The sequence below is a fragment of the Amblyraja radiata genome, chromosome 8 (assembly GCF_010909765.2).
Source record: "Amblyraja radiata isolate CabotCenter1 chromosome 8, sAmbRad1.1.pri, whole genome shotgun sequence".
Classification (NCBI taxonomy): domain Eukaryota; kingdom Metazoa; phylum Chordata; class Chondrichthyes; order Rajiformes; family Rajidae; genus Amblyraja; species Amblyraja radiata.
The window spans coordinates 45,474,873-45,496,387 of record NC_045963.1 but is presented as its reverse complement, the minus strand read 5'-3'; the positions used below and the strand labels follow the sequence as shown (position 1 = coordinate 45,496,387).

Here is a 21,515-nt window from a genome sequence, read left to right as displayed (position 1 = left end):
CTGGAAGAACTCAGTGGGTCTGCCACTATTGTATCTGCCTCCAGCACCACCCCCGCTGCACATCCAAAACTGCCCCTCTCACCTTGTGTCTTCAATTTTTCCTTTATCCTTTCTCTGCCTTTGCCACCATCAACAATAAGTTAGGCCCATTTTATGGTCCAATATGTTGGCCAATAGGATCTACAGTTTCTTTGGTTGTATTAAGGACTTTGGTTTTGTACATAGTGCGGTTATTCATTTACTATATAATTGATTATTATATATTTATCCGTGTGTTATTGAATTTACAGGCCCGTTAAGCTGCAGCAAATAAGAATTTCACTGTCCTGTTGCCAGTATGTATTACTCTTGGTTGAAGGTTCGCTTGGTTGATTTGTGGGGTGGGTTGTTGGCTCATAAGGAGGCTGGAGTTTCGAAGAATGAGAGGTGATATCATTAGGATGTACATGACACTGCTACTCTTGAGGAGGTAGTTAAGGCAGGTACTATAACAACTGTTATGAGACACTTGCGCAGTTACATGGATAGGAAAGGGTTAGAGAAATATGGGTCAAATGCAGGTAGGTGGGACTAGTGTAAATGAGGCATCTTGGTTGGCATGGATGAGTTGGGCCGAAGGGCCTGTTTCCATGCTGCATGCTGCAGCAGCTGTGTAAATGAACACTGATGGATTACTGATGCTCGTGTTTACCTTTCTGCTTACACCTGGAACCTGTGTGAGATCAGCTTTGATTTTGTTGCCATGGTTTAAACAGAAAGTTGAGCAAAGAAAATATATCATTACTTTAACCACAAGTTTTAAACAAGCAATAATGTTCTTTTGAAGAAATCAAAAAGCTGTTCAATATCGGAGGCTTCAGGGACATTCGACAAGCAGGAATTCAGATGTTCTGGTGTTACACCACTCCTGTTTTTCTGTAAGTGTCCTATGGGGGCAGTGATCTGGTCCACAGGTACAGAGGGACATCGCTGTGTGTGTTTGTAATTGCAAAGCATCTTTGGTTTCAATAAATGTCTGATTTTTCTTCACTTTTAGTTTTTTGAGTCATAGAATCATACAACATGGCAACAGGCCCATCGGCCCAGCTCATCCATGGCGACCATGACGACCTATTTAAGCTGTGTTTGGCCTATATCCCCCTAAACCTTTCCTATTCATGTACCTATCCAAATGTCTTTTAAATCGTGTTACCGCACCTGCCGCAAATACCTACACTGGCAGCTCGTTCCATATAGCCACCAGCCTCTGCGTGAAAACGTTGCCGCTTCAGTTCCCATTAAATCTTTCTCTTCTCACCTTCTGTCTAGTTCTTGATTCCCCTACCCAGAAACAAAATCTGTACATTCACCTTTTCTATTTCCCTCAGGATTTTATACACCTCTTTAAGGTCACCCTCAGCCTCCAGTACTCCAGGGAATAAAATCCTCGTCTGACCAACCTCTCCCTGTAGGCCAAGCCCTCTTGATTTGGGTTTAATCAAGTTGTGTTAGGATAAATATTCAATGAAATAAAATAATTATAGGACAAGCATATAGGACAATATGTTATGTTTTTCTATAGAAAATGTATCTATGTATCCTTTGCATAAGGTAGTTACATGAGTGGTAAGATTCTAATTGTGGGGTGATGTAAGATTGTTACCTTGACAGCCGGTAAGGAGGTAAGTTTTTACCCGAGAGGCAAAAGGAACTGTAGTCTTCCCACCCCCAGAGGCACAAGGAAATGTAGAGGCTGGAACCAAGCAAAACACAAAGCGCTGGAGTAACTCCGTGGATCAAGCAGCATCTCTGGAGAACATGGTTTAGAATGCTCTGGGCCAAATGCAGGCAACTGGCACCAGCCATGTATGCTAACGTGTTTGGCATGGACAAGGTGAGTCGAAGGGTCTATTTCCATGCTCTTTAACTCGTTTCATGGTAATTGCCTGAGCGCATAATGAGCTCAGGCAACAGGGAAAGCTCTGGATGTTGCAAGCCCCACCAACCGCGAGATCACATCCAGTCATTCAAATTTCCAGCCACCTTATTTTGCAATAAAACTATTGGTTTATTGAGCAAGCAGAATTACACCTGAGGACAAGCACCACAAATTAAATGGCCACAGAGAAGGCAGACGTTTATCTCCAGAAGTGGGACAGATGAAAGAGTGGAAGTTGTGTTACGCACCACTCTATGGAGCAGTCTAATATGCTACTCCCTTCTCACCAATGACTGCAATAGAGAAGATGCAGAAAAGATTTGGGAGAAGGGAATCAGAGCTATAGGTCTGGAAAGGATGAAGAGCAGCAGTCTTGACGGGCAGAAGATGCCTGGGGTCCTCATTGTTGTGATCGATTGGAAGAGGTGGGAACCCAGTGTTGGCTTTCTGGAATCCATCAGGCCTGGGCAGTTGAGGCGAGATTTCCCGATAGATGTTCTGTGCTCGTCTCCCGTTGGACGCACTCGGATTTCAGAAGGCTTTTCTGGGAACGCCAGAACGTGTCCAGAACTTGAAAATGGCAGAGGACCTGAAAAGGAATCAAAGCATCGTAACAGAGATTCAGCAGTGCCCAGACTAGTGCAATCGGTAAACACAATGCACCATCAACCTAGGGATGTGGAGACTATTTTTCCTTGAGGCAGACAATTCCCCATGCTGCTCCTGCACCCCTGAATCTGGGGAGAGGTATTCCACTGATCTATCAAGGACTTTGTGGAGAGGGGCAGCAATTACTGAGTTCAGTACCACACCTCCAAAACCACTAGAGGGTGTGTTGTTCAAAGAGCCAACATGAGTGTTTTGTACACAGAATGTGTTCACTAGATGGTACATTGAATATTAATTGATTTGACAACACCGTGAATATAATACAGGGCCCTGGTGAGACCGCACCTGGAGTATTGTGTGCAAATTTGGTCTCCTAATTTGAGGAAGTACATTATTGCTATTGAGGGAGTTCAGCGGAGGTTCACCAGGTTAATTCCCGGATGGCAGGACTGACATATGATGAAAGAATCGGTCGACTGGGCTTGTATTCACTGGAATTTAGAAAGATGAGAGGATATCTTATAGAAACATATAAAATTCTTCAAGGATTGGACAGGCTAGATGCAGAAAAATTGTTCCCGGTGTTGGGGGAGTCCAGAACCAGGGGTCATAGTTTAAGAATAAGGGGAGGCCATTTAGCATTGAGATAAGTGTGGAAGAAAAAATTACGGGGAAGACAGGCTCTGTGCAAGCTGGGAGCAGTCTTTACACTGCACCGCAGAAGGTATGTTTATAGAACTACCTCAAATTCGGACCCATCAATTGCTAAATTTAATTAATAAGGAAGAACAAGGGCAAAATGTACCATCCTATACTGTTGGCAATTGACTGTTGGTACAGTCAATTGGTCAGCCGACTTCATTGTGCCCTGCAAAGAGTGCAGGATCCAAAAGGCCAGTATTTACAGTATCCTGTCGAAACCAGCCAAGAGCATAAGCGAACGTGGTATTATATACGCGCCTCCCAAATCCCGGGTACCAAGAAAAAGCCTTCCCCGGTTGAATAAACTTGAACAATTATCAGTGATCCCTTATTTGTTCTTTGGGGTCCCGGGATTAGGAATAATAGTCCACCTCGCTCAACACCAAAGGGATCGATTTAACCTTTGTGACACCTCTGAGTCACACATGACCATAGCTACTAGACCTCCAGCAGCAGTGAAGGAGATGATAAAGAAGCTGAAGGACAAACGGTCAATTCATGTTTTAATGTTGCCAAGGGAAAAAGGAGAGGTCCAGGTTGACTTCTTTAATGACACAGAAGGAAAGATCACATGGGTCAGAAAGGAATGGGACGCTTTTTTGAACAGCAACAGCTACCTACTGAGGATTCGCCAAGGTTACCAATGGCTCTGTTCCCAGTATCCTCTGAACTATGGGCGAAGCATAAGAATCATGTGGGGCGAGTGCGTGCAACCCCTGAGCTTAAAGTGACTTTAAAACAGTCACCGCTTTTCCTTTAATTTCTGTCTAAGTTAATTTCTTCATCCAGGGAGTTGTGAATATGTGGAATTTTCTGCCACAGAAGGCAGTGGAGGCCAATTCAGTGGATGTTTTCAAGAGAGAGTTACAGGTCGATTTAGTTCTTAGAGCTAAAGGAATCAAGGGATATGGCGAAAAAGCAGGAACGGGGTATTGATTTTAGATGATCAGCCATGATCATATTGAATGATGGTGCTGGCTCGAAGGATAGAATGGCCTACTTCTGAACCTATTTCTCTATGTTTCTAATCAAAGACATGTATTAATTGCATTTTATTTTCCGCATATACTTTAATGGCGTCAGGTGCAACATGGCGGCATGGCTGGTAGAGCTGCTGCCTCATGGCACCAGAGTCCCGGGTTTGAACCTATTTGCAGGTGCTGTCTATGTGGAGTTAGCACATTCTCCCTCTGACTGATTGATTGATTGATTATACCTTTAATAATCCTTTACAGGAAATTACAGTGCCACGACAGCTTCAAGACAGACATAACACCACACATTTCCTCAAATAGCTTCCATACTTGACAAGTTAAAATACAAGTTAAAATACAATTAATTAAAAAAAGTGCAGTTATTTATGCGCATTATATAACCTTATAGCAGCTGGTAAACAGGACTTCCTATGTCTCTCAGTTTTGCACATTGGTGCAATCAGTCTCTGACTGAAGATGCTGCTCTTGATCACCTTCAGGGCATGGAGTGGGTGAGTGGGGTTGGTCATTATTGAACCTAGTTTGTTCAGAGTTCTGGCCTCTGCCACCTGCTGGACCGTTCATTGCTCAGCCCCGACCACTGAGCCGGCCTTCCTGATCAGCTTGTCCAGTCTGTTTTTGTCCGCTATGCGGGCGCCATCTCCCCAACAGGCCACAGCAAAAAACAGAGCACTGGCCACCACTGAATGGTAGACACTGCACAGTAGGGGTTGGCAGATGTTAAATGACCTCAGCCTCCTTAAAAAATACAGTCGGCTTTGTCCCTTCCTGTACACCGCCTCCATATGACTGCATACATTTCCTCCAAGTTCTGTCCCACCCAGTTGCATATCCTCCTTGAGATCTTGCAAGGAGATTGCCAACAGAGTATTGGCATCTGCTGGGATGGACATGTCGCAATTATTCATCACCCCCTGCCCGCCCACTTCCCCCCCCCCCCCATCCACACTCTGCCACTCCCATTCCCCCACTGGCTGATGATCAGAGCTCCGCCAGTGGACATATTACCGTAGGTACACAAAATTGCTGGAGAAACTCAGCGGGTGCAGCAGCGTCTATGGAGCGAAGGAAATAGGCGACGTTTCGGGCCGAAACCCTTCTTCAGACTGATGGGGGGTGGGGGGGGAGAAGGAAGGAAAAGGGGAGGAGGAGGAGCCCGAGGGCGGGCGGATGGGAGGGTGGGAGGAGACAGCTAGAGGGTTAAGGAAGGGGAGGAGACAGCAAGGACTAGCAAAATTGGGAGAATTCAATGTTAATGCCATCCGGACGCAAGGTCCCCAGACGGAATATGAGGTGCTGTTCCTCCAATTTCCGCTGTTGCTCACTCTGGCAATGGAGGAGACCCAGGACAGAGAGGTCGGATTGGGAATGGGAGGGGGAGTTGAAGTGCTGAGCCACCGGGAGGTCAGGTTGGTTATTGCGGACTGAGCGGAGGTGTTCGGCGAAACGATCGCCCAACCTCCGCTTAGTCTCACCGATGTAAATCAGCTGACATCTAGAGCAGCGGATGCAGTAGATGAGGTTGGAGGAGATACAGGTGAACCTTTGTCGCACCTGGAACGACTGCTTGGGTCCTTGAATGGAGTCGAGGGGGGAGGTGAAGGGACAGGTGTTGCATTTCTTGCGGTTGCAACGGAAAGTGCCCGGGGAGGGGGTGGTGCGGGAGCGAAGGGAAGAATTGACGAGGGAGTTGCGGAGGGAGCGGTCTTTGCGGAAGGCAGACATGGGGGGAGATGGGAAGATGTGGCGAGTGGTGGGGTCACGTTGGAGGTGGCGGAAATGGCGGAGGATTATGTGTTGTATTTGCCAGCTGGTGGGGTGAAAGGTGAGGACCAGAGGGACTCTGCCTTTGTTGCGAGTGCGGGGATGGGGAGAGAGAGCAGTGTTACGGGGTATGGATGAGACCCTGGTGTGAGCTTCATCTATGGTGGCGGTGGGGAATCCCCGTTCCCTGAAGAGACATATTACCGTGTCTTACCGTGGAGCCTCCCATCATTATGGGGCACTGTCTCAGGTCCTCACCAGCTCCCTTCCTGCATTCCGTCTTCGCCAGTTCAACGTCGAGGATGTACAATATTCCGCCCATGTCCTAGCAGCGAAACAATTTACCCAGAGTTTAATAAACAAAAAACATTGGCTGTAGTTTCAGTACTAAATCCACCAGCATCTCGAGTGCCTCTACCACCATGCTGTGTCCTAGTGTCTGGTAAGAGGTTAATGGTCTTGTTTTTGAGAATGGATCAAGTTGGTTCCTGTTAAAGTTATCATTAAAGTGTGGTCTTAATGCACGCATCACCAGACTCAGGAACAGCTTCTTCCCTTTTATTATCAAGCTTCTAAATGGTTCTTCCATAAGCTAGGGTATGGAAATAACATCAAGTTTGAGCAGCACCACTTTAGGGGGATATGAAACAAGTTAATGTGATGTCAGAAAGAAGGAACTGCAGATGTCGGTTTACAATAAAGACACAAAGTGCTGGAGTTGTTTGAAGGTGGAGTCACAGGTAGGTAGGGTGGTCAAAAAGGCTTTTGGTACGTTGGCCTTCATCAGTCAGAGTATTGGGTACACAGTAGAAGGAATGGGTGATGTTTCAGGTTGAGACCCTTCTTCAGACCAGGGTCTCAATCCCAAATGTCACCCATTCCTTCTCTCCAGAGATGCTGCCTGTCCCGCTGAGTTACTCCAGCATTTTGTGTCTATCTACAGTTCCTTCCTACACATTGAGTGTAGAAATTGGGAGGTCATGTTGCAGTTGTATAAGACGTTGATGAGCCCGCATTGAGAGTATTGTGTTCAGTTCTGGGGCACCATGTTATAGGAAAGATGTTGGCAAGCTGGAAAGTGTTCAGAGAAGATTTACGGGGATGTTGCCAGGACTCAAGTGTCTGAGCTATAGAGAGAAGTTGAGTAGGCTGGGACTCTATACCTTGGAGCGCAAGAGGATGAGAGGTGATCTTATCGAAGTGTATAAAATCATGAGAAGATTAGATTGGGTAAATACACAGAGTCTCTTGCCCAGAGTAGGGAAATTGAGGACCAGAGGAGATAGGTTTAAGATGAAGGGGCAAAGATTTAATGGGAATTTGAAGGTAACATTTTTACACAAAGGGTGGTGGGTGTATGGAACGAGCTGCCAGAGGAGGTAGTTGAGGCAGGGACTATCGCAACTTTTAAGAAACAGTTAGACAAGTACATGGATAGAATAGGTTTGGAGCGATATGGGCCAATTACAGGCAGGTGGGACTAGTGTAACTGGGGCATGTCGGCCAGTGTGGGCTAGTTGGGCCAAAGGTCCTGTTTCCACACTGTATGAGTTAATTACTCTATAATTCAACAGGTCACTCAGCATCTCTGGAGAACATGGATAGACGACCAAAAACATCAATGTTCTCCAAAAATGTGACCTGACCCGCTGAGTTGCACTAGCACTATGTGTCCTTGAATGTGATGTCAGTTGCCCAGAGAATTATGTGAATTAATTGAAATCCACTTAGTGGAAAGTGTGCAGACAACAGGATGTTACGTAGGCTTGTGGGCTTATGTTATAGGGAGTGGTTGGATAGGTGAGAACCTTTTTTTCTTTGTAACCTAGGAGGCTGGGGGATGATCATATTGAGGTGTACAAGAGGTGTGCGATCATAGGAGCATGGATAAAGTGAATGCTCACAGTCTTTTTTCCCAGGGGACAGAATTTTAAAACTAAGATGCATAGGCTTAAAGTGTGGTGCGAGATTTAAGAGGGACTTTGGGAACAATTTCTGCACTCAGAGTGTAGTCCATACCTGGAGTGAGCTGCCAGAGGACTAACCGAATATGTAAACAGGGCCGTGGGTTAGGTAAGGCCAAGAGAATCAGGAAATAAGGTTTTATTTATTCATCTCTCAGGATCTGGGATTCACTCCCATAGCTGCTGATTAGTGCCTATCCCTGGCTGTTGGTGAGCCACCTCCTTAAGTCTACAGTTTCTGCAGGTGCAGGTGTTAGACGCGGAATTCCAGCATTTGGACCCATTGACATTGAAGGGGCAAAACAGCGTTGAATGACAGCCAAGAAGGCACACAAGAAGGCAACGCTTCTGGGGACAGATCATCCAAATGAAGATTGCTTGTGCGAGGGGAAACGTTGATGTCACCCCGCTGTGCTGCCCCCTCCAAAATGCGGCTGTAACACGACAACAAGCACTCTGGGTATTTTATCTTTTGGCACTACCTCAACGTACTCACAATACACAATAAAATTTATTTGTCACTTGAACCTCATAGAGGCTCAAGTGAAATGTTGTTTCTACAGTCATACACATAAGAAAAAAAGACCCAAGACACAACACAATTTACACAGACGTCCATCACAGCGCATCTCCTCCTCGCTGTGATGGAAGGCAAAAAAACTTATCTCTCACCTGCACTCCCCATTCCCCTCCCGTTGTCAGAGTCAAAGTCAAAGCCCCCGGTGGGCGATGGCAATTGTCCCGCGGCCATTAACGCCGCGCCGGGTGATGCAAGGCCACGCTCCGGGTCTTGGTGTTGGAGCCCCCGGCGGGCGCTAGCAAAGTCCCGCAGCCGTTGAAGCCGCGCCGGGCGATGTCATGCCCCGCTCCAGGTACTCCTCGACCCCGCGACTCGGGCGGGAGAAGTCGCGGTTGCGGAAGCCCCGAAAAGCGGTCTCCCAGCCGGGACCCGCAGGCTCCCGATATCACTGTCCACCAGACCTGCGGCTGGAGCTTCCGAATCTCCGGGGGTCGGGTCGCAACAGCGCGCCACCACTGCTCCCCTCCCGCTTCGAACTCGGCCAGCTCCGTGATGGTGGGTAAGTCCGCAGCTCCGTGACTGGAGCCCCAGGACGTTCCTGCTGGAGGCCGCTCCACGTTGCAGCCCCAATGACAACGGAGACCCGACAGGGAAAAGGTCGGGTTCTCCGTGCAGGGGAAAGATTTTAAAAGTTCCCCCCCCCACCCCCACCCCCCGCCCCCCCCCCCCCCCCCCCCACACACACACATACCCCATTGTGAGAGAAGGGTTAATAGGGATGGTTGATTTATACTAAAACTCTGAAAATTATAACTTAGAAAGAAATAAGGTGTCAGCAGAAGCCAGACTGCTGGTCGAAGAAAGTAACAATATACAGGACAGAGGGAACTTCTAGATAAAGAAGTAACAGATAAAAACTCCAGCAGAAGCCTTTGACGTCAGGAGATGTTCCGAGACGTTTCTGGACGTTCTCGTGGGAATGTGGGCTTTATGTTATGATTGGACGAAGCTCGATGGGGAGACATGAGGTGGTGACCATAGTGAAGAAAGGTATAAAAAGATAGATACAACCTCCATTTTTGTGTGTCTCTAGAGGATGATAGAGGAGGGACACCCTTTTCTGCGCAGAAATGTAATAAAGGAAAACTTGTTTCTTTGATTTTGTCTCTGAAGAGTTTGTGATTGATTTTGAATCTCACAGATGGGGGCTCGGTTCCGGGATCAATTACTCCAGCCAGCTGACGGGAGTAGACGGACGAAGGGAAGGTGCACCCTGCTGAATTTAGCAGTCTCAGACTCCTTGCTTGCCGCCAGCTGTTTGAGCAGTAGTATCCAGGACCACACAGAGAGACACGAGAAACAAGTGATAGCGTGGGAGTGGTTGGAAATCGCGAAAAATCAATTGAGCAATTCCAGTGCATGGAACCCAGGTAGGAAAATGACTATTAAGTACTTCCTGGGCGATTGAGAATGATGAACACGGTATTAAGAATATAAGACCTTGTACAGGCAAGGCAGGTATGATGAACACGGTATTAAGAATATAAGACCTTGTACAGGCAAGGCAGGTATGATGAACACGGTATTAAGAATATAAGACCTTGTACAGGCAAGGCAGGTATGATGAACACGGTATTAAGAATATAAGACCTTGTACGGGCAAGGCAGGTATGATGAACACGGTATTAAGAATATAAGACCTTGTGGTTAACGCCCTGAAAGATTCAGGGGGTCTATACGGGCAAGGCAGGGATGATAAACACAGTGTTAAGAAAAAGGGAGGGAAAAGGCTGTGGGCCAAATCCCCGCATTCTGCCCAATTGGGGCAAATGCTGGACCCTGGAGGGCAGGAAATACCCAGGGGTTGGAGAAGCCAACAATGATAAGGTATAGTCAGTTGGGGAAAATGCAGAGCTGCATATGGGCAGGAGATGTCCACGGAAAATGCAGAGCCGGAGGGGGCCAAAATACCCAAGGGAAAGAGAAGACAGGGGCCGGGGTGGACGAAAATCACCCGGCCAACAAGACGGGGAGTCAAAGGGCAGAAGGGGAAGATAAGACGTTCGGTAGAAATTAGACCCGAGGGAGGTACCTAGGAGAGGACCCTGAGGGGGAAGGGAGTTTGCCTCCTTGAAGATTCATTAGGTCTGACGAGAACAGTTAGATCAATTCCTGAGACAGGATGATAAGGGAGTTACTCCCGAAAGTAGTAGATAAGAAGACGGCAGAGGCCGCGAAAGGGGGATGTGATAGAAGACGGCAAAGGCCGGGGACAACAGTGCAGGCAGGGAGAAAATATAAATTGATTAACCTATTTGAAGTAAGAATGAAACGAAGTGATTTGTTTGAAAACCGGTTTGGAACAAATGGTTGAAATGAGCAAGTTGTAAAATTGAACACAGACGCCCCCGTGGCGGAGGTGGGAATTCCCACTGTGTTTGGGCCGTGGGGGATTGCGAACAAGCTGCAAAAATTAACTCTTTGTATCCTGGTAACCTGAAAAAGAGAAGTTGTAAAAATCGTTTCTTGATGTTCTTTTAGATTTCTTGTCAGTAAAGTTAACTGGAAATAAGTTAATTGATGAAACATGACCAGCTTTTATGTTGTTTTATGGTAGACATACAAGTTGAGAAACACAGACAGAGAGAGAGAGAGACAGACACAGAGACACAGAGAGAGCCAGATACAGAGAGAGAGAGAGAGATACAGACACAGAGACACAGAGAGAGCCAGATACAGAGAGAGAGAGAGAGATACAGACACAGAGACAGCCAGACAGAGAGAGAGAGATTTTATTTATTTAGCGAATGCAAAATCCTTTAGCCAAGCAGTTGCCTCTTGATCTGCTGTGTGAAGGGTGACAAGTCCTCCTTTGAGTCTCTGTTGAAGGCATGCTTCAATGATGTGTTGTACGGGAGTGCCACAAGCACACCGTGGGGTTGGGCTGCTGCCCCATTTGTGAAGGCTGGCCAAGCAGGGGCCATGTAGTCCTGAATCTATTCAGCGTCGAGAGAGAGAGAGAGAGAGAGACACACAGACACAGACAGAGAGAGAGACAGACAGACAGAGAAACAGAAGTAAGAGACGACAGATTATCCCTTGGAGCACCCATGAACTGAGGGCTAAAATTAAAATTAAAAAAAAAAAAAAAAAAAAAAATGGATTAGGGCTTTGGAGGAGGAGAACGTGGGACGATTGTTGGCCATGGAAGATTTGAAGGCACCATTGGTGAAGTGGTGGGAACCACTATGTAAATTGTTACAATGACCGGCAATAGACTACAAACATGGCCGCCGTTCAAAACTTACCGGCAACAGCGCCACCGTTAGGTCAGCTGCTGTTACTGCTGCCTGACTACCGCCTACATCGCCATCTTCTGGTTGGATGCCGTCACTGCAGCATGACTACTGGCCACAGCGCCATCTTCTGGTTGGATGCCGTCATGACCGAGGGTATGCAGGCCCCTCAGCAAATGTTACCCACTTAAGGTGAACCCCAAGGAACAAATGGGAATGAAAAGGTGGAGAGTTGAAAATGAACAAGAAATAGAAGGCAACCAGTTGATGAACATTATATTATGAACTATTGTGGTGGAAGCCATTCTTCTTAAAGTCAAGCAGAATCAGTAAACAGTTGGTCTCTGTGGTCAATGTCAATGAACAAAGCCTCTGGTTGAAAAGACTGAAATAAGTGATGAACTGACACAAGTGAGTCCTATGACGGAACCAAGCGGGGCCAGAGAATTACATGCCAATAATACATGTCTTGGGGAACTTTTCCTCGAAAAGTCCTATCAGGAGTGAAATTAATCTGGAGATGATAAGCCCTAACAGGACTGGGGTCCCCAAGAGAGAGGAAGGGATTTAAGGAAGGATGTCAAGAAAGGCTAGGATGAGGTAGGTTTTTTTAAATTAGATGGGAAAGGCAGAGTTGAAAGTTGAGGGGGAACTTCTTTACTCAGAGAGTGGTAGCTGTGTGGTATGAGCTTCCAGTGAAGGTGGTGGAGGCAGGTTCGATTTTATCATTTAAAAATAAATTGGATAGTTATATGGACGGAAAAGGAATGGAGGGTTATGGTCTCAGCGCAGGTATATGGGACTAGGGGAGAATACGTGTTCGGTACGGACTAGAAAGATCGAGATGGCCTGTTTCCGTGCAGTAATGGTTATATGGTTATAGCCTTAGAAGGTATTTGCTGATGTGGACAATTTGTTGGTTTGTTCCACAAGTAAAGAGAGAGAGAGAGAGAAATACTTCAGAATATAAGACAGCAGATGATAACCTTGGGAAAGGCAGGATATAGTTCAGACTAGGTCGGAAAATATGTTGAAATTGTATGGTGAAACGGAAAAAGTACATGTCAAAGAAGTTAAATTAAAATGCAGACAAAGCAGCTGAAACAGCATCTGGAAGAGATGTCCAGGGTAAGTCTGAATCAATTTAGGTATAAACACTAGAGTGTCGTTTATGATGAATAAGGTAATTAAGAGGTTTGGTAAACCTACAGAAATCAGCTTTGACAACGGATTGTTTTCATTTGATGAAAAGAATAAATGGAACATTTGTGTAATGCTCTTCCATTGGCACTGAAGAAATGTTGCATGCAAACTAACCAGTCGTGGGTGGCACAATAGAGAAGTCCCTGCAGGGGACCGAGTTTGGAACAGTTACAGATCGAATAATAAAAAAAAGTATATGAAACAGTTAATAATGATATACAAGTCTATTTATGAACAGGTAAAGTAAAAGCTGTCGGAGATGGACCAGGAGGAAGGACCCTTTAAACCTGAAGACAAGGTGTATGTATGAGTTTTCTAAATCACCGACCGATGTTCGTTTAGAAGGTTGAGATACCTAGTACAATTTCAATAATTACATGAGGGCTGTCCTGCAGGTATGAATAGATAATAGCCCTGAGGTAAGTGAACAAGGGGACAAAGAAGAGTAGAGTTTTAACAAGAACATTGTTTGACATCAGTGGTGGGAAATAATGGAAAGGATACTAAAGGCAATATTATAGGGATTTGGATAAATAGGGTAGGATTAGGAAGAATTAGCATGGATTTGTGATTGTGATATTTGACTAATCTTGATTTTTTTACTTTAAAAAAAAGAGGTTATTAGGGAAATTGATGAGGTTAAAGTGGTGAACTTCAGTAAGGCCTTTGACAAGGTTCAATAAGGAAATAAGGTTGGTTAAGAAGAGGTTAGTAAGGAATAGCAAGATGGATTAAAAAGTGGCTGTATGGGAAATGAGGGAGCGTAATGGTGGATGGATGTTTGTCAGGTTGGAGGTCAATGACTAGAGGGGTACCTCGGGGATGTGTGCTGGGTCCACTGTTGTTTGTCATGTGAATCAATAAAATGGATGTTGGTGTGGTAAGATAGATTAAGAAGTATGTAGATGATACTAAGATAGGTGGTGTTGTGAATAATGAAGTAGATTTTAAAAGTGTACAGAGAGATTTAGGTCATTTGGAAGAGTGGGTTGAAACATGACAGATGGATTTAATGTTGATAAGTGTGATACATCTTGGCAGGACAATTCAAATTAGACGTACATGGTAAATGATTGTGAATTGAGGAATGAAGTTGAACAGAGGGATCTAGGAATAATTGTGCATAGTTCCCTGAAGGTGGAATCTCATGTAGATAGGATGGTAAAGAAAGATTTTGGTGTGTTGGCCTTTATAAATCAGAGCATTGTGTATAGAAGTTGGGTTGTAATGTTAAATTGTACAAGGTATTGGTGAGGTCAATTGTGGAGTATGGTGTATAATTTTGGTAGGCATATTTATAAGAGAAAGGTTGAACGAGTTAGATATTTGGGGAAAGAGAGAAGGAATACCCACCATAGAGGGTAGTGATGTTTTCTTAAGGAACTATTTACTGGCAGTATCTCGTTCTATTACAGAATTAAAAACCAAGGGGCTGCTGGCACAGAGTCCCGATCTCGACTTGCCACTCCATTCTGTGAAAGCAGAGAACTGGGATCTTGTAAAATCATGGAAGGAAGAAAAGCTGTAACCTAGGTGGACTGGACCCTACCTTGTGTTATTAATCACCGAGACAGCAGTACGAACAAAAAGAAAAAGGGTGGACACACGCAAGCCGATTTAAGGGTCCTGTGGAGGCCCCACCGGACAATATCAGCCCATGGACTGTGCGTGAAGGGAAGGAACCATTGACTTTGTGCCTATTCGGATGTTGTATCATTCCCTGCGCACGGGGTCTGGCTCAGCGATTTATAGAGACAGCCCTGACAAAGAACAGCACCGTCATGATGGCCTTCAGAACACAGTATGACTAGAGAGAGGAGGATAGGGAGGCGAAGAATCTGCTGCTAGCACTAGAAAAGGAAGATATAGTATAAATCAAGAGTTGCGTAGCAAAAAGAAAAATGGTGGATTGTGAGAGAAGGGTTAATAGGGATGGTTGATTTATACTAAAACTCTGAAAATTATAACTTAGAAAGAAATAAGGTGTCAGCAGAAGCCAGACTGCTGGTCGAAGAAAGTAACAATATACAGGACAGAGGGAACTTCTAGATAAAGAAGTAACAGATAAAAACTCCAGCAGAAGCCTTTGACGTCAGGAGATGTTCCGAGACGTTTCTGGACGTTCTCGTGGGAATGTGGGCTTTATGTTATGATTGGACGAAGCTCGATGGGGAGACATGAGGTGGTGACCATAGTGAAGAAAGGTATAAAAAGATAGATACAACCTCCATTTTTGTGTGTCTCTAGAGGATGATAGAGGAGGGACACCCTTTTCTGCGCAGAAATGTAATAAAGGAAAACTTGTTTCTTTGATTTTGTCTCTGAAGAGTTTGTGATTGATTTTGAATCTCACACCATCAAAAAAAAATTAAAACTACATTAAAACGGGACAAAAAATAACAAAAAGACAGGCGGACTGCAGAGGCCGCTGCGACGTGAGTCGCGCCGCCCACCGGAACTCATGTCTCTGGGTAGCACACAATGCACTGGTGACTATAGTCCCCCAATACCACTACCCTTCAGCACATCACAAGGCTCGACCTCACTGACCCCATGACCTCACAACCATGCCCTGTCATGGCAACCAAGGAGAGGAAGGCTCTTTGTCTGATTATTAAGCACAACTTTCCTGATCAATCTATTTTGATAACAAAGTAGCTAATATTCATTCTCCCCCACTGCCCCTTTCCACCATACCCTTCCCTCCAGCTTTACATTTCACTTTTCCGCTTGACACCCTTTTGCCTACTTTTCACTTCCACCCTTTGTTAATTACTCCACCCATCTGCTAATCACCCGCTCCCCCCCTACAACGCCCCCCCCCCCCCCATCAGTCTGAAGAAGGGTCCTAACCCGAAATGTCATCTGTCCATTCCCTTCACAGATGCTGCTTGACCCACTCGGTTTCTCCAGCACTATGTGTTGTGCTCAGGATTCCCGCATCTGTAGTTCCTCGTGCCTCCATGTTTATTTTATCCGACACATTCTCTGTACAACAGGGCAGGCCCAAGTTGTCAGTCAAGGTGGAAAGTAAACTAGAGCAGAAGGCGTTCTTTTAGCCTTTAAAATGTGCAGTCAGCGCTCCCTGACAAACACGTATCGCTTCAGGGTTACCAGGATCTGGCTGAACCGACCCGACCAGCTGTGACCTGCGCCAGATACTGGCAGAACGACATCTGAGATTGCAACGGACTCGAAGAAGAAGCTTCAGGGTTAAAGGGATCACCAAAGGTTGATCTAGTTACCTGATATTGCGAGGACAAGATCCTTCCTACTTTGAAGAGGTGATCGTCCTCTGAGAAGCTGTTGAACGATTCAACGGCAAAATCCAGTGAGCTGCTGACAGCCTTGTTGTTGGGGCTAATGGGCACTCCATCGGCAGTGGGGACAGAGAGGAGGGCAGCGATGATTAGGGCACAGAGGCACAACCATCTCACGCACATTTTGCCTGTTGGACAATGGGGTACAGTTTCAGCAAGTAACAAATAACTCTGGTAGCAAACATTAGCTGGGTTTGGCAGACTCCTTTGTGTCACACACACGGTCACTGTTCCATGTTATCGGTTTAGATAGGTCTAAGCACTCTACGAAATGCTGACGAACAACATAATAAACACACGCATATTTGCCCATGTATTCTCTGGCACAGTTCCTTCCTGAATATAATTATTAACAATGTTATCTCTCTCAAACACTGGCTTAATATTTAAGTGCTGAACCATTCCCAGGTGAATGGATGGTGAAATATGGGATTCTTCATTAAAATAAATGTTTACATAATGAGTCCGTTACTAGATACAATATTGGCATTGGAAAGGCTTTTAGATAGGCACATGAATATGGATGGAGCAATGTGGATCACGTGCAGGCAGATAATAGTTGGTTTTGGCATCAGGCTCAGCACGGACATTGTGGGCTGAAGTGCCTGGGCCTGTGCTGTTCTGTTCTATGTTCAGAAAAGCCTGTTCTTCAACCAAGTTCTAAAGTTACAAAGCAACAGGTTTAACAGCTATCTTCTGCAAATGTTAATGATTTCATGTACTTTGGTTGTTTTTACCCACGCAAATGTCACATTTCTTAAACCGACCGATCCATCCCAAATCGTGTATCTGGAGCAACTTGCAGCTGGAAACTAAGTCAGGGCCCATCCTGATCAGGGGAACCTGACAAAGCAGCAGAAGGTCAAAAAAATGAAGCGTGTTTAATTGGCATATGTACCAGATACAGAACTATGACATTCTTAATGACTGCAGCTTAACAGGCCGTTGAATGCAATAAAACACAAAGGAATATGCAATAATCAATAACTTAACCATCAGTGATACCTGGTAACCAGGTCATAATAATACAAAACCAAAGTCTATAGTGCAACCAAAGACACAGTCCAAAGACGATCATAGTTGCTGAGGTTGGTGTTCCCGCATCCCTGATGGTCGTGGAAAGAAGCTGTTCTTGAACCTGGAGGTGACGGTTTTCAGGCTCGTGTCCATTCTTCCCGAAGGAGGCAGTGAGATGAGAGCGTGGCCAGAATGGTGCGGGTTTTTGATGATGCTGGCTACCTTTTTGAGGCAGCGCCTCCTGTAGATCCCTTTAATCATGGGGAGATCAGTACCTGTGATAGACCGGGCAGTGTCTTCCATTGTCTGTTGTCTCTTCCTTTCCCGACTGTTCGTATTGCTGAGTGAAACTGTGGTGCATCAGTCAGGGTGCGATTTTGGTTTTGCATACAGCCTGTCACCGCTGGCGAATCGGCAGCAGCCTCACAAGAAGGTCCAGTCACAAGAGCTCAATAACAATTCCAAAGTCAGACGCATTAATTGCCTTATCTGCACACAGGTGAGAATGTAGGCAAAGTGGGCTTCAGGAAGTAACATGACACAGGGTGTCTGGCTCAGCTAAGTGTCATTTGTTCTTTGCTTTCTGTCGTGGGATTGAGTAGATCCTACAACTACACGCAACTTTCCACTTACTCACAAAATGTATGACGATAAAAGTGAAATGGTGTCGGTCTACGAAGTAAAACTCGACGCCCCAACTCTTTTTACAACCAATGCGAGAGGGTGGTTTTCAATACTAGAAGCTCAAATTCACTCCCTCAATGTCACGAGCCGATGGACAAAATTCGGGTTCCTAGCAGCTCGTCTTCCAGGACAGATTGCATGGGAAGTAGAGGACGTGCTCCTTAATCCTGAAGAAATGACGTCAAACGACGGGCTTAAATCCACTACCACTATCTCTCCATACCCCCTGATCCCTTTAGCCCCAAGGGCCACATCTAACTCCCTCTTAAATATAGCCAATGAACTGGCCTCAACTACCTTCGGTGGCAGAGTATTCCAGAGATTCACCACTCTCTGTGTAAAAAATGATTTTCTCATCTCGGTCCTAAAAGACTTCCCCCTTATCCTTAAACCGTGACCCCTTGTTCTGGACTTCCCCAACATCGGGAACAATCTTCCTGCATCTAGCCTGTCCAACCCCTTAAGAATTTTGTAAGGTTCTACAAGAACCCCCCTCAATCTTCTAAATTCTAGCGAGTACAAGCCGAGTCCATCCAGTCTTTCTTTATATGAAAGTCCTGCCATCGCAGGAATCAGTCTGGTGAACCTTCTCTGTACTCCCTCTATGGCAAGAATGTCTTTCCTCAGATTAGGAGACCAAAACTGTACACAATACTCCAGGTGTGGTCTCACCAAGGCCCTGTACAACTGCAGTAGAACCTCCCTTCTCCTATACTCAAATCCTTACTCCTAATCTGAGTGAGTTTCCTGTGCCGAACACCCGTTTCGAGAACATACACCTGAATTTGGTCGGCCCACTCCCACCGTCAGGAAACTATACAAATCTGCTCACTTGTGAAGACCGGTTCACAAGATGGCACGATGCTATCCCAGTCATCAATATTTCAGCGGAAACAATAGCCCGCGCTTTTGTTGACCGATGGATTTCGGTCTTTGGGGCCCAAGTACAATCACAACAGACCGAGGACCGCAATTCGAGTCTGCGCTGTTTCAAACACTAACCGACCTCTTGGGTACGAACCGGAATTGAACGACTGCGTATCATTCACAAGCGAACGGCCTGATTGAACGGTTCCATCCCCAGTTGCAAGCCGCTCTGGCAGCCGGAGGTCGATGCGTCGAACTGGAGTGAACGGTTGCCTCTGGTTCTGCTTGGCATTCGTACGGCGGTGAAAGCAGACCTAGGATGTTCATCGGCGGAAATGGTTTAAGGCACAACTGTGAAGCTGCCCGGCGAATTTGTCTAACCAATCCCCACAGACAGATCCTATGATCCAAGCAGGTATGTCGATCGATTCCAGTGAACTATGCAGCTACTCAGGCCAACACCGACACCTGCAATGGTCTACATGCCTGCTGACCTCCAACGCTGCACACATGTTTTGGTCCGACATGATGCTGTCCGCTGACCTCTTCAGCAAGCATACGACGGCCAGTACCAAGTCATCCAATGCCCACCCAAACGTTTTGTGATCTTTCTGAATGGAAAAACTGACACCGTATCCGTTGACTGGTTAAAGCCAGCATACGTCGAGAACCGACCGACTACCTCATCCACTGAACACTTCCACTCAAAGGCCTCCCACACTGCAGTACCAAACAAGATCAGGCCGTAAAATCAACCACCAGACCAGTGCTGGGCAGAACAAAGCCAGGCAGTCACCACCTTGTATGGCTCGGTGGCTGAAGGGGGAACTGTGGAGCATTCACGCCCACGTTGGTTTTGATACAGCCTGTCATCGCTGGCAACTCGTCAGCAACCTCACGAGAAGGTCCAGCCACAAGAACTCAATAACAACTCCGTCAGATGCACTAATTGGTCATCAACACATGGATTATGATTGGTGAGAATATTGGTAAAAGGGGCTTCCGGAATAAACGTGACACAAGGTGTCTGGCTCAGCTAAGTGTCGCTTGTTCTTTGCTTTCTGCTGTGGGATTCAATAGATCCTACACGTGTGTTCTTTACTGGACACCCGCTGAAGGCCAATGGAGTAAATGATGACCTGACCTTTCATGAGAGCAACGTTGGCCACATCCAGGGACAGATAGTGTGTAGGAAGGAACTGCAGATGTTGGTGTACACCGAAGATAGACACAAAATGCTGGAGTAACTCAGTGGGACAGACAGCAACTCTGGATAGTAGGAATGGGTGAAATTTTGGGTCGAGACCCTTCTTCAAACTGAGAGTCAGGTGAGAGGGAAACTGGAGATATGGAAGGGTAAGGGCCTGTCCCACTTGGGTCATTTGTGCGTCATTTACGCGACATCCTAAAAATTGTTTGGCCTGCATGGCGCGTGGTGAGGCATGGTGGCGCATGCAGTGACGTGCGGTAGCGCGCGGCGCCCCAGGATTTTGGGATGCTCAAAATCCTCGCTTGCCACCTGTGTGACGCGCAAATGATGCCAAGTGGGACAGGCCCTGTAAGGTGTGAAAATGATGGACCAAAGCAGACGATGATCAAGGAGCTGGAGAGTAGAGGAATCAGAAGGGGAGCAGCGAGAGAGGGTGTTGCAGACCTCTCGTCAGGGGAACTTCAAAGCGGGGCATACCTAGAGGAGATTTTGCAGTCGAGCAGACAAAATAACTCAGCATCGAACAACTTACTAAGGACTTCGCACTGTTATGGTTGTTCGAGATACTTTGATTTTTTTTGCTCTCTCATGGACTGGTTTACTTAGAATCGCTGATAGTTTATTTGTTGTTGTTGCTTATAATGCGATTGAAAAGCAGCAAGCAAGATTTCCATTGTTCTGGTTTGTATCTGGAGCGTTTGACAAATAAATTCTATTTCCTCTTCAAATTGTTCAGAAAGGGACTATTAAACACGGTGAGATACTTTTTCAGACAATTCAGTGGTGAGAGAAGGGAGAGGGGTGGTGAAGGGAACATGGAGAGAACAAAATAGTAATTCAAATGGCTGATTGATAGACAACATAGATTTGTTGGGCCGAAGGTCCAGCTTCTGTGCTACTGACCCAGTGGGAATCTAGAGCTGACCATCCGGTCTGAAGGAAGAATGGGTGAGGGAGCAGAAGCCGTGGGCAGTTGCGATAGCTGAAGACCATCCTCCTGTGCTTTATCATTCACTGTCAAGGCCCTGCTCTAGGTTGACTTCCTAAAATGTAACACCTTGCACTTCTCTGAATTAAATTTGCCCGGTGGGCCGAAGGGCCTGTTTCCGCAATGTATCTCTAAAACTAAATAAAAACTAAAACTAAATTGAATTAGAGTTGTGGTTGACTTAAAATGGAATTTGAACTGTCAGGTTTGACATCCATTGGATGCAATGAACTCCATTTCACTCTCATTAATAGAGTACCTAACCAGAGAAATGATTTACCGTGCTGTTGCCGTGCCTACGGTTCTGCTAGACTCAGTCTTCAGAAATCTAATTCAATGTCATTCTGTTGATGTTTCTTGTTGGGCTGAAAACCACGGACGTGGTGAATTTGCCATAATCTATAATTTCCCACATCCGGTGTTACAGTGTACACGATGTCTCTGTATCCAGTGATACA

At 45.9% G+C, this 21,515-nt stretch overlaps 1 protein-coding gene across 1 annotated transcript; it reads right to left on the bottom strand.

Annotated features, from left to right (window-relative positions):
- Nucleotides 1-2,023: 2,023 nt before the first annotated feature.
- Nucleotides 2,024-17,721, bottom strand: LOC116976152 (bitiscystatin-like). Its single transcript, XM_033025760.1, has 4 exons — nucleotides 17,584-17,721; nucleotides 16,217-16,419; nucleotides 6,203-6,313; nucleotides 2,024-2,507 (listed from the first exon to the last, which is right to left on the bottom strand). The coding sequence occupies exons 1-4, from the start codon at nucleotides 17,609-17,611 to the stop codon at nucleotides 2,376-2,378; spliced, it is 474 nt and encodes a 157-aa protein (XP_032881651.1). The 5' UTR covers nucleotides 17,612-17,721; the 3' UTR covers nucleotides 2,024-2,375.
- Between the last annotated feature and the right edge of the window lie 3,794 nt (nucleotides 17,722-21,515).

Excerpts from the sequence above, each read along its gene's own strand:
- LOC116976152 (XM_033025760.1), bottom strand. The coding sequence starts at position 17,611 with ATGGAAGACACTGCCCGGTCTATCACAG. Across the intron at positions 16,420-17,583 it reads CACTGCCCGGTCTATCACAG|GCAAAATGTGCGTGAGATGG; the intron begins GTACTGATCTCC and ends ATTGTCCAACAG. Across the intron at positions 6,314-16,216 it reads TCTTGTCCTCGCAATATCAG|GACATGGGCGGAATATTGTA; the intron begins GTAACTAGATCA and ends TTTCGCTGCTAG.